This window comes from Pristiophorus japonicus, chromosome 19 (genome assembly GCF_044704955.1).
Source record: "Pristiophorus japonicus isolate sPriJap1 chromosome 19, sPriJap1.hap1, whole genome shotgun sequence".
Lineage (NCBI taxonomy): Eukaryota > Metazoa > Chordata > Chondrichthyes > Pristiophoridae > Pristiophorus > Pristiophorus japonicus.
In genome coordinates this window covers 75811020-75823258 of record NC_091995.1, presented here as the reverse complement: position 1 = coordinate 75823258, position 12239 = coordinate 75811020, and the positions used below count along the sequence as shown (strand labels likewise).

At 50.4% G+C, this 12239-nt stretch overlaps 1 protein-coding gene across 3 annotated transcripts in view; it reads left to right on the top strand.

Annotated features, from left to right (window-relative positions):
- l3mbtl2 (L3MBTL histone methyl-lysine binding protein 2) overlaps nt 1–12239 on the top strand; it is a 125580-nt gene that overhangs the window by 105170 nt on the left and 8171 nt on the right. The window contains exon 17 of one of the 3 annotated variants that reach the window (XR_011587868.1): nt 5214–5406. The exons of 1 other annotated variant lie outside the window; for it this stretch is intronic. Coding sequence is in view for 1 of the 2 variants with exons in the window: in XM_070861643.1 (XP_070717744.1) it covers nt 5214–5320 (107 nt within the window). In the remaining variant the exon portion in view is untranslated. Of the gene's footprint in view, nt 1–5213; nt 11268–12239 lie in introns of those variants that run through there. One more of the 3 variants, XM_070861643.1, reaches the window with a different exon arrangement.

Genomic DNA, 12239 nt, shown 5'->3' with positions numbered 1-12239 from the left:
TAAGAGTGGAAATAAGTCTTCCTCAATTCCGAGGGACTGCCTATGATGATGTGGATGTGGGCCTGGAGTCACACATGGGCCCACATCAGGTAAGGACGGCCCATTTCCTTCCCTAAAGGATGTTAGTGAACCAGGTTGTGTTTTTTTTTTACAACTATCCGGTAGTTTCATGGTCACCGTTACTGATACCAGCTTTTTATTCCAGGCTTATTTAATTAATTGAATGTAAATTCCCCAGCTGCCATGGTGGGATTAGAACTTGAGTCTCTGGATTGTTAGCCCAGTAACATAACCACAATGCTGCCGTTCCCTAATATCCTCTACCTGGTCTGCTTTACACGGGACTTATATTCAATAGAATTTAGAAGAATGAGAGGGGATCTCATAGAAACATACAAAATTCTGACGGGACTGGACAGATTAGATGCAGGAAGAATGTTTCCGATGTTGGGAAAGTCCAGAACCAGGGGACACAGTCTAAGGATAAGGGGTAAGCCATTTAGGACCGAGATAAGGAGAAACTTCTTCACTCAGAGAATTGTGAACCTGTGGAATTCTCTACCACAGAAAGTTGTTGAGGCCAGTTCGTTAGATATATTCAAAAGGGAGTTAGATGTGGCCCTTACGGCTAAAGGGATCAAGGGGAATGGAGAGAAAGCAGGAATGGGGTACTAAAGTTGCATGATCATATTGAATGGTGGTGCAGGCTCGAAGGGCCGAATGGCCTACTCCTGCACCTATTTTCTATGTTTCTATGACTCCAGTCCCACAGTACCTGGTTGAATCATAATGTCCTCGGGGAAAACTAGAGCTGGATAATGAATCACTTATCAGTGTCTCCCACATCCCAACAACTAAATATAGAAACAAATTTACAGGTATTCCTAATGCAAAGCATCTTTTTGATGGAAAAACATAATTAGCAAAATAATAAGAAATAGGAGCAGGAGTAGGCCATTTGGCCCCTCGAGCCAGCTATGCCATTCAATAAGATCGTGGCCAATCTGATCATTAACTCAGCTTCCCATAACCCCTGACTCCCTTATCGTTCAAAACTCTGTCTGTCTCCGCCTTAAATATATTCAATGACCCAGCCTCCACAGCTCTCTGGGGCAGAGAATTCCACAGATTTACGACCCTCCGAGAGAAGAAGTTCCTCCTCATCTCAGTTTTAAATGGGCGGCCCCTTATTCTGAGACTAAGTCCCCTAGTTTTAGTTTCCCCAATGAGTGGAAATATCCTCTCTGCATCCACCTTGTCAAGCCCCCTCATTATCTTATATGTTTCGATAAGATCACCTCTCATTCTTCTGAACTCCAATGAGTTTAGGCACAACCTACTCAACCTATCTTCATAAGTCAACCCCTCATCTCCGGAATCAACCGAGTGAACCTTCTCCGAACAGTCTCCTATGCAGGTATATCCTTTCGTAAATACGGAGACCAAAACTGTACGCAGTACTCCAGGTGTGGCCTCACCAATACCCTGTACAGTTGTAGCAGGACTTCTCTGCTTTTATACTCTATCCCCCCTGCAATATAGGCCAACATTCCATTTGCCTTCCTAATTACTTGCTGTACCTGCATACTAACTTTTTGTGCTTCGTAATAAACTACCTTTATTCACTTGGAGTTGAAAGATTGACGGAGAAAATAAATAAAATATGAATTACCTTGTGCACTAAATAAAACCAAAAAAAAGTTCATTGTTGCTTACACTACTTAAATAGGTTTGTCTGCAAATTTACCCTTTCTTGTATTTTCTTGAATTTTGTTTCTTTTGGGACAGTGGGGCTTCTTTTTACATCCCTCCCAGGCTGCTTGCGGGCTGTTTGGCCACCCTGCAAGTACAGCCAGTTGGTCTGGGTCATGGGTTCCTGGTGACTACTACTAGGCAGTCCCTCAGAACAAGGATGACGCTCTTCACACCAAAAAAAGATGGGCTCACAAGTGTTACAATGAGTTGCATCTTAAAGGGTGGAAGATGCCTGTGCGTGGATTTTTTTAACATGGGGTGGCCGTTGCACACCAACCACCACACGGGCTTGACAGAGCTAGGTCTTGGTCCAGTGACCAGGATTACCCAAGACTGGAGACCCCAGGCTCTGTTGCACCTCCCCTAGGCCATCGACCCCGCCACTGTTAAATGTAGGAATAGGCGTATGGAAACAAAATCACCTCCAAGTTCCCCCTCCAAGCCACACACCATTCTAACCTGGAAATATATCGCCCGTTCCTTCATCGTCGCTGGGTCAAAATGCCGGAACTCCCTCCCTAACAGCACTGCGTGAGCACCTTCACCAGACAGACTGCAGTGTTCAAGATGAGATGGTTAAGAAAGCATATGGAATACTTGCCTATTATTAGCCGAGGCATAGAATAGAAGAGCAGGGTGTCTGTGCTGCTGCAGACAGGGTACCTTTTGTCCGTCCTTTCACCTCTGTCTACCCCCACAAATGGAGTACGTCGCTGTCTGCATCTTTGCAGCGCAGTTAACAACGTGGGACCAGTAACTTGCATTTATATAGCGCCAGTAACGGAGCAAAAAAAAAACCCAAGGCACGTCACGTGAGACAAAAACTGACTCCGAGCCAGAGAAGACGATGTTAAGACAGGGATGAGGGACTTCAGTTACTTCATAGAAACATAGAAACATAGAAAATAGGTGCAGGAGCAGGAGCAGGCCATTCAGCCCTTCTAGCCTGCACCGCCATTCAATGAGTTCATGGCTGAACATGAAACTTCAGTACCCCCTTCCTGCTTTCTCGCCATAACCCTTGATCCCCCGAGTAGTAAGGACTTCATCTAACTCCCTTTTGAATATATTTAGTGAATTGGCCTCAACTACTTTCTGTGGTAGAGAATTCCACAGGTTCACCACTCTCTGGGTGAAGAAGTTTCTCCTCATCTCGGTCCTAAATGGCTTACCCCTTATCCTCAGACTGTGACCCCTGGTTCTGGACTTCCCCAACATTGGGAACATTCTTTCTGCATCTAACCTGTCTAAACCCGTCAGAATTTTAAACGTTTCTATGAGGTCCCCTCTCATTCTTCTGAACTCCAGTGAATACAAGCCCAGTTGATCCAATCTTTCTTGATAGGTTCAGTCCCGCCATCCCGGGAATCAGTCTGGTGAACCTTCGCTGCACTCCCTCAATAGCAAGAATGTCCTTCCTCAAGTTAGGAGACCAAAACTGTACACAATACTCCAGGTGTGGCCTCACCAAGGCCCTGTACAACTGTAGCAACACCTCCCTGCCCCTGTATTCAAATCCCCTCGCTATGAAGGCCAACATGCCATTTGCTTTCTTAACCGCCTGCTGTACCTGCATGCCAACCTTCAATGACTGATGTACCATGACACCCAGGTCTCGTTGCACCTTCCCTTTTCCTAATCTGTCACCATTCAGATAATAGTCTGTCTCTCTGTTTTTACCACCAAAGTGGATAACCTCACATTTATCCACATTATACTTCATCTGCCATGCATTTGCCCACTCACCTAACCTATCCAAGTCACTCTGCAGATAGACTGGAGAAGCTGGGGTTGTTCTCCCTGGAGCAGAGAAGGTGGAGAGGAGATTTGATCGAGGTGTTCAAAATCATGAGGGGTCTGGTCAGAGTAGATAGAGAGAAACTGTTCCCATTGGCGGTAGGATCGAGAACCAGAGGATTTATGGCGATTGGCAAAAGAACCAAAGGCGAGATGAGGAAAAACTTGTCTACGCAGCGAGTGGTTAGGATCTGGAATGCACTGGCTTTCAAAATGGAATTGGAGAAGTACCTGAAGGAAAAAAAATTGCAGGGCTGTGGGAAAAGGGCGAGGGAGTGGGACGAGCAGAGAGCCGGTACGGGCTCGACGGGCCGAATGGCCTCCTTCCGTGCTGTAACCGTTCTATGATTCTAGGACAGGTGACCATATGCTTGGTCAAAGAAGTAGGTGTTCAGCAGCGTCTTGGAGGAGCGGGGAGAAGTTTAGAGAGGGAATTCCAGAGCTTGGGGCCTAGGCGGCTGAAGGCACGGCCACCAATGCAGGGGCCAAGGATGTGCATTCCAGATCCTAACCACTCGCTGCGTACAAACGTTTCTCCTCATCTCGCCTTTGCTTCTTCTGTCAATCACCTTAAATCTGTGTCCTCTGATTCTCGACCCTTCCGCCAATGGGAACATCTACTCTGTCCGGACCCCTCATGATTTTGAACGTCTCGATCAAACCTCCTCTCAACCTCCTCTGCTCCAAGGAGAACAAGTCCAGCTTCTCCAGTCTATCCACGTAACCAAAGTCCCTCATCCCTGTCGGAACGTCTCCCTCTTTGGCTCGGAGTCGTTTTTTGTCTCCCGTGAAATGCCTTGGTGGGGTGGGGTGGGGTGGGGGGGGGATTGCTCCGTTAAAGGCACTGTATAAATGCAGGTTATTGGTTGAAGGAAGTGTGGGTGCGTGCAAGTGGCCAGGTTTGGAGGAAGGCTATCGGAGCTTACAGAGATGGGGTGGGGGCGAGGCTATGGAGAGATTTGAATACGAGGATAATGCTTTTTAAAAGTTAAGGCAGGTGAATTTGTCTGGTGGACAGCTCTTTTTGTAATACTGAAGTAGCTTGCAAGTCTCTCGACAAACCCCCCCCCCAAGTTATGGGCGGGGAAATGGAGTTGAGGCCAAGATCCGATCAGCCATCATCATCATCGGCAGTCCCTCGGAATCGAGGAAGACTTGCTTCCACTCTAAACATGAGTCCTTCGGTGGCTGAACAGTCCAATACAAGAACCACAGTCCCTGTCACAGGTAGGACAGACAGTGGTTGAGGGAAGGGGTGGGTGGGACTGGTTTGCCGCACGCTCCGTCCGCTGCCTTTCTGCATGCTCTCGGCGCTGAGATCCGATCAGCCGTGATCTCGTCGAATGGCGGTGCGGGCTCGAGGGGGCCGAATGGCCTGCTTCCGTGTTCTCGTGTTCTGTTCCCGCTCCCGATATCACAGCAACATAACATGCGAGTGCTTTGCCGCGGTGTTGCCCGTGTAGAGCAGCGTCGCCGAAGGTTTGCCTGCAACGCCGGGAGCGGAGAGCTGGGGTGGGGGGGTTGGTGGGTGGGCTGCGATCCTTCTCCATTGCTGCTCTTTACTTTTACTTAAAGAAAAAAATGCCCGACAGTCCCAACAGTTGGAAGCGGTGTGTGTGGCTCAATTAAACGGATTGTTTGTCTTTCGAATTCTGTCTCAGTCATTGCAGTGCGAGTGAAGGAGGAGACTGCTGAGCTGCCCACCCCGCTGGACCCCAGCGACCTGCTGATGCCCGCCGAAAACATCAAACGGGAACCGGAGGACTGAGCGCCTGCCCCCCCCAGCCCCCACCCCCACCCCACCCCCCTCTCCCAGGCTCCGGCACCAGGGTGAGCGGGCTGACCCCGGATCCTGTAAGTGCCCACGATTGCGGACTGGTGGCGGGAGGGGGAAATCTGCAGCTCTGCAGCTAACCGGGAGCTCTGGGTCTCGGAGCTCCGCCGAGTGGATCAGACCGGTTTAAACCGGCCGGGACTGGATCCTGCCGACAGAAGCATTACTACAGTGGGGCTCTTTTGTTGTCGGTTCCAACCTGCCAAAAACAGTTATGATTTATTAATTAATAAGAGCAGAGTTCTGCAGTAATGAGCCGGTAGAAATGTAGTGGCTGAAGGAGTGTGTTTTAGAAGGTATGGGAGTATCGTATTTCTGTAAAACATTGGTATGTTATCCAGTTAAATCACTGCCTTTTCTCTCAGCCCCTGTATAGCTGATAGATTTCCTCGGTTGCTGAAGGTGCTGATTCACGGACCCTTGCTGCCCTCTATCACACCCAAGTGGCCATTCTCTGTATCTGAGTGGAGAAAGGTGAAAGGTCATTTAACCTCCTGGGGGTGAGGGGAATCATTGTAGGTGCCGCCCAGCCTCATCGGCTGTCCCCGCATTGGAATCACCCCCACCCCCACCCCCCCGTACTGTCCCTTACCCATCCTTTGCAGTGTCGGCCACGGCTCAGTGGGCAGTACTCTCTCCTCTGCGTCGGTAGGTCATGGGTTCAAGTCCCACTCCAGGGACTTGAGCACAACAATCTAGGCTGACACTCCAGTGCAGTGCCGAGGGGGTGCTGCACTGTCGGAGGTGCCGTCTTTCGGACAAGACGTTAAACCGAGGCCCCGTCTGCTTCCTCGGGCCCTCGGGTGGATGTAAACGATCACATGGCCACCATTTCGATGAAGGGCAGCGGAGTTCTCCCCGGTGTCGACCAACACCTAAAACAGATTATCTGGGTCATCATCACATTGCTGTCTGTGGGAGCTTGCTGTGCGCAAATTGGCTGCCGCGTTTCCCACATTACAACACTCCAAAAAGTGCTTCATTGGCTGTAAAGTGCTTTGGGTCGTCCTGAGGTATGAACCCGAGTCCTTTTTCTTTCACAAAACTGGCCACCTCAATGATTGGTTTTGTCGGTCTCTCCTTGGGGTCTCTGACCTTCTCCGGGATGCAGTTCCAGAGACACCAGAGGCCGAGACTTGAGCATCTGCAGGAAGCACGGACGTGACCGATCGTTTGCTGGCCTGACAGTCACTCGTGCTTCCTATACAACGACGCATGGCTAGATGGCGATCGGGGCAGGGGCCCTGACCGGTTTTCTCCCCCATCCTCTCTCTGGAATGTAAAAGTCCTGCTACAACTGAGACCACACCTGGAGTACTGCGTACAGTTTTGGTCGTCTCATTTAAGGAAAGATATACTTGCATTGGAGGCAGATCAGAGAAGGTTCACGAGGCTGATTCCTGAGATGAAGGGTTTGTCTTATGAAGAAAGGTTGAGCAGGTTGGGCCTATACTCATTGGAGTTTAGAAGAATGAGTGTTGATCTTATTGAAATGTATAAGATTCTGAGGGAGCTGGACAGGGTAGATGCAGAGAGGATGTTTCCCCTCGTAGGGGAATCTAGAACTAGGGGGCATAGTCTCAGAATAAGGGGTCGCCCATTTAAAACACGATGAGGAGGAATTTCTTCCGAGGGTCGTAAATCTGTGGAATTCTCTACCCCAGAGGGCTGTGGAGGCTGGGTCATTGAACGTATTTAAGGTGGAGATAGACAGATTTTTGAACGATAAGGGAGCGGGCAGGGAAGTGGAGTTGAGGCCAAGATCAGATCGGCCATGATCTTATTGAATGGTGGAGCAGGCTCAAGGGGCCAAATGGCCGTCTCCTGCTCCTATTTCTTATGTTCTTATGTCCTCGCCCAGTGGTGGGGCTGCCCTGGCTGAAACTCGTGTAATGCAGTGATCGAACCTGGGGTTATCCCTGGTCTGGTGCCTCAATAAATACAACTGCGTTCATTGGTAATGCTAAATGTACTGCACCAGACCCTTGCTAACTGGATCGTGGGGGGGGCAGAGTTGCATATATTTATTTTGCACGTGAACCGTCGTTAGACAGACGAAACTCGAGGGTGTGAGTGAGATGTGCGAGTTACAAAAAGATGAAGTGGATTACCGAAAGGGCAGCGTTTAAGAGACAAGGTATTCAAGGTGACCCTGGTCTATTTTTAGATGCTTTGCTGTATTCCCAGATTCTTGTGATCTGATTTGAGACAAATTCATTATTTTACGACTGGATGGAAAGTTTTAGCGATGAGGAAAGATTGGATAGGCTGGGTTTGTTTTCCTGGGAACAGGGGAGACTGAGGGGAGACCTTATTGAGGTGTATAAAATTATGAGGGGCCTGGATAGAGTGGATAGGAAGGACCTATTTCCCTTAGCAGAGGGGTCAACAACCAGGGGGCATAGATTTAATGTAATTGTTAGGTTTAGAGGGGAAATATCTTCACCCAGAGGGTGGTGGGCGTCTGGAACTCACTGCCTGAAAGGGGGGTAGAGGCAGAAACCCTCCCCACATTTAAAAAGTACTTGGATGTACACTTGAATGCTGTAACCTACAGGGCTACGGACCTCGAGCTGGAAAGTGGGATTAGGCTGGGTAGCTCTGGGTCGGATATGATGGACAGAAATGGCCTCCTTCCGTGCTGTAAATTTCAATGATTCTATGAAACTTGACACTGAGGCCAGGTGTGAAAATCTGAACTCGTGGATCTTTAAAATTCTGATACTTTGGAGTTGTTTGCCAATTTTTTTTTTTTAAGGAAAATGAGCAGAATAGAGAGAGGGAATGGTCTGCAGTGGCGAGATTCAATGATGGGAACAAGTGCCGTGGTCTTCCTAACTTGAGTGATCGGGATATTCATAGAATCTTACTGCACAGGAGGAGGCCTTTCGGCCCATTGTGCCTGTGCCCGCTCTTTCAAAGAGCGACCCAATTGCCCCATTCATTCCCCACAGTCCTGCCAATTAATTCTCTTCAGATACACGTCTAGTTGCCTCGTGGAAGCTCCCATGGAATCTAATTCCACCACCCTTTTCAGGTAGTGAGTTCCAGATCACAACCTCCCTTGTTTGCTACCGTTTCTTCTCATTTCCCCTCTCGGTCTTTCGCCAGTAATTTTAAATCTGTGACCTCTGGTTATCGAGCCACTTGCCAGAGGAGACCATTTCACCCGATTCACTCATTGGTTCCAACCATTGGGCCACAGCTTCTGGCTGAGAATATCCTGCAGCCATTCAGAACAATCCTTTACTAGGGAGGCAACACACCATTTGGAACAATCCACTGCCATTTGAGAAACAACCGTCTGTTCCCCTGACTATCGAATCAACGACGTGTATTTATATAGCGCCTTTAACGTAGTGAAATGTCCCAAGGCGCTTCACAGGAGTGTTTGACACCCAAGCCGCATAGGTAGAAATTAGCGCAGGTGACCAAAAACTTGGCCAAAGAGGTAGGTTTTAAGGAGCATCTTGAAGGAGGAAAGAGGTGGAGAGGTTTAGGGAGGGAGTTCCAGAGCTTGGGGGCTCCAGGCAACAGAAGACACGGCCACCAATGATTGAGCGATTATAATCAGGGATGCTCAAGAGGGCAGAATTAGAGGAGCGCAGACATCTCAGGAGGTTATGGGGCTGGAGGAGATTACAGAGACCGGGAGGGGCGAGGCCATGGAGGGATTAGAAAACAAGGATGAGAATTTTGAAATCGAGGCGCTGCTTAACCGGAAGCCAATACAGGTCAGCGAGCACAGGGGGTGATGGGTGAGCGGGACTTGGTGCGAGTTAGGAAACGGGCAGCCGAGTTTTTGATGATCTCTAGTTTACGTCGGGTAGAATGTGGGAGACCAGCCAGGAGTGCCTCGGAATAGTCAAGTCTAGAGGTAACAAAGGCAGGGAAGAGGGCTTCAGCAGAGGATGAGCTGGGGCAGATACGGGCGAATTATGTTCTGGATATTCCCGTATAACAACTGCATTCCTACACTTTCTGTTGCCGCCACGTGGCGGCAAACCTCCCATGATGCTGTGGGTTTGATTGTGACAGCACTACCCTGAGGTGTCACCTCGCTGGTATTCAACACCTCTTGAGAGTGCCACACGCCCAGAGGATTCCTGCACTGCATGCCTGTTCCTCACACATACTCCCTCTCCTCATTTATGTGTCAGCCGTGGCTCAGTGGGCAGCACCCTCGCCTCTGAGTCAGAAGGTTGTGAGTTTATGTCCCAGTTCAGAGACTTGAGCACGAAAATCTAGGCTGACTCTCCCAGTGCAGTGCTGAGGGAGTGCTGCAGTGTCGGAGGTGCTGTCTTTCGCATGAGATGTTAAAACCGAGAGACTGCTCTCTCAGGTGCACGTAAAAGATCCCAGGGCACTATTTCGATGAAGAACATGGGATGTCTAGGCCCAATATTTATCCCTCATTTATCTGGGTCATTATCACATTGCTCTTTATGGGAGCTTGCTGTGCGCAATTTGGCTGTAAAGCGCTTTGGGACGTCCGGTGGTGGTGAAAGGCGCTATAGAAATGCAAGTCTTTCCTGAACTCTCTCTAGCTGTGGGGTGACCACCAGCTACCCAGGAGCGTGCGCAATTGGCAGCACTTCCTGCATATGTGGCTTTCTGGGAGTCTCAATATTCTGTCGTTCCCACAGGATGCACATGTCCTGCCAGGGTAGCTAACTGTTATTTCAAACTTTTATTCCAGCTTTAAGGCTGCTTAACTATTTAGCAAACACGAGATATACAAACCAAAAACGAAAGACTTATGAACATCCGAACAATGACGGACAGGTAAAGACCCTCTGGTCCATCCAGCCTGCCCCACACAATTGCGATACCTTGTGTATCACAATATATACACTCTACCCCAAACCCTGTGATCTCCTGGGAGAGGCAAAAAAAAAGAGATAAAAATCCCAGGCCAATTTCGGGGGGGGAAAAAATCTGGGAAATTCCTCTCTGACCCATCTCGGCAATTGAATCCAGTCCAGGAGATCACTCTGGCCATTAAATTCCCTGTGTCATGTATCTTACATTATTATATATAACTGTATCCTAACATGCGATACATGACTGTAATAAGATATGACCTGTAACCACCAGCATACCTTACCACCAGGGGTGCACTTGCAAGAGACAGGTCTATAAGGACAGGTCTCAGGCAAGTGCAGCATTCCAGAGCTGTGAAATAAAGGTGCAGACCCAGAGTGACCTTGACTTCACTACATGCCTCGTGTGAATCTGTACTGAGGGGACAGGACTTTACTCCCTGCAGTACCTAACTTCTGTAAGCGGTGATCGCCGCCACAGCCAGAAACAAATCCAGCTCTCGCTTGAAGGAATTTAGTGAGTCTGCATCCACCACATGACAGGGCAGCTTGTTCCAGAGGTCTACTGTTCTCTGGGAAAAGAACCACCTCCTGATTTCTAACCTTGATCTAGCCTTGTGCAACTTAAATCTGTGAAGCCTGGTCCTCCCGAACATACTTAATTGGAACACACTCAACTGGAATACAATCTATTCGCTTCATCATCTTATAAACCTCGATCGGAACACCCCTGGGTCTTGCATTTCTTTTAGCTGTTTATCTGGAAGTGGTTGGTTGTAATTGTTTGACCTTCCTCTCCTGAAGGTGGGGATAAACCACGCTGGGGTCCAGGAACACGATGCTGACAGCCCTATCGCCCATCACCCTGTCTGGCCATTGATTGTTGCAGGCTCTTCAAGGGGCATCACAGCAGTAGGGGTCACTGGGTAGCAGTTGGCAGCAGGAACCCCGGCTAAAGCAGAGGCGATGTGAGGAATCACTTTTTTACGCAACGAGTGGTTAGGATTTGGAGCGCACCATCTGATAGGGCGGTGGGTACGGATTCAATAGTAGCCTTCAAAAGGGAATTGGATACATATAAATTGCAGGGATATGGGGGGGGGGGGCGGGGGGGAGTGGGACCAACTGGATTGCTCTTCGAATGAGCCGGCGCAGATTTGATGGGCTGAATGGCCTCCTTCTGTGCTGTACGGTGGGGTGTGTGTGTGTGTGGGGTGGGTGTGTGTGTGTGTGTGGGATGGGTGGGGGTGTGTGTGTGTGGGGTGGGGGTGTGTGTGTGGGGTGGGGGTGTGTGTGTGGGGTGGGTGGGGGTGTGTGTGTGTGGGGTGGGGGTGTGTGTGTGGGGTGGGTGTGTGTGTGTGTGTGGGGTGGGTGTGTGTGTGTGTGTGGGGTGGGTGTGGGGTGGGTGTGTGTGTGTGGGGTGGGTGTGTGTGTGTGGGGTGGGTGTGTGTGTGTGGGGTGGGTGTGGGTGTGTGTGTGTGGGGTGGGTGTGTGTGTGTGTGTGTGGGGTGGGGGTGTGGGGTGTGTGTGTGTGGGGTGGGGGTGTGTGTGTGGGGTGGGGGTGTGTGTGTGGGGTGGGGGTGTGTGTGTGGGGTGGGGGTGTGTGTGTGGGGTGGGGGTGTGTGTGTGGGGTGGGGGTGTGTGTGTGGGGTGGGGGTGTGTGTGTGGGGTGGGGGTGTGTGTGTGTGTGGGGTGGGGTGGGGGTGTGTGTGTGGGGTGGGGTGGGGGTGTGTGTGTGGGGTGGGGTGGGGGTGTGTGTGTGGGGTGGGGTGGGGGTGTGTGTGTGGGGTGGGGTGGGGGTGTGTGTGTGGGGTGGGGTGGGGGTGTGTGGGTGGGGTGGGGGTGTGTGTGTGGGGTGGGGTGGGGGTGTGTGTGTGGGGTGGGGTGGGGGTGTGTGTGTGGGGTGGGGTGGGGGTGTGTGTGTGGGGTGGGGTGGGGGTGTGTGTGTGGGGTGGGGTGGGGGTGTGTGTGTGGGGTGGGGTGGGGGTGTGTGTGTGGGGTGGGGTGGGGGTGTGTGTGTGGGGTGGGGT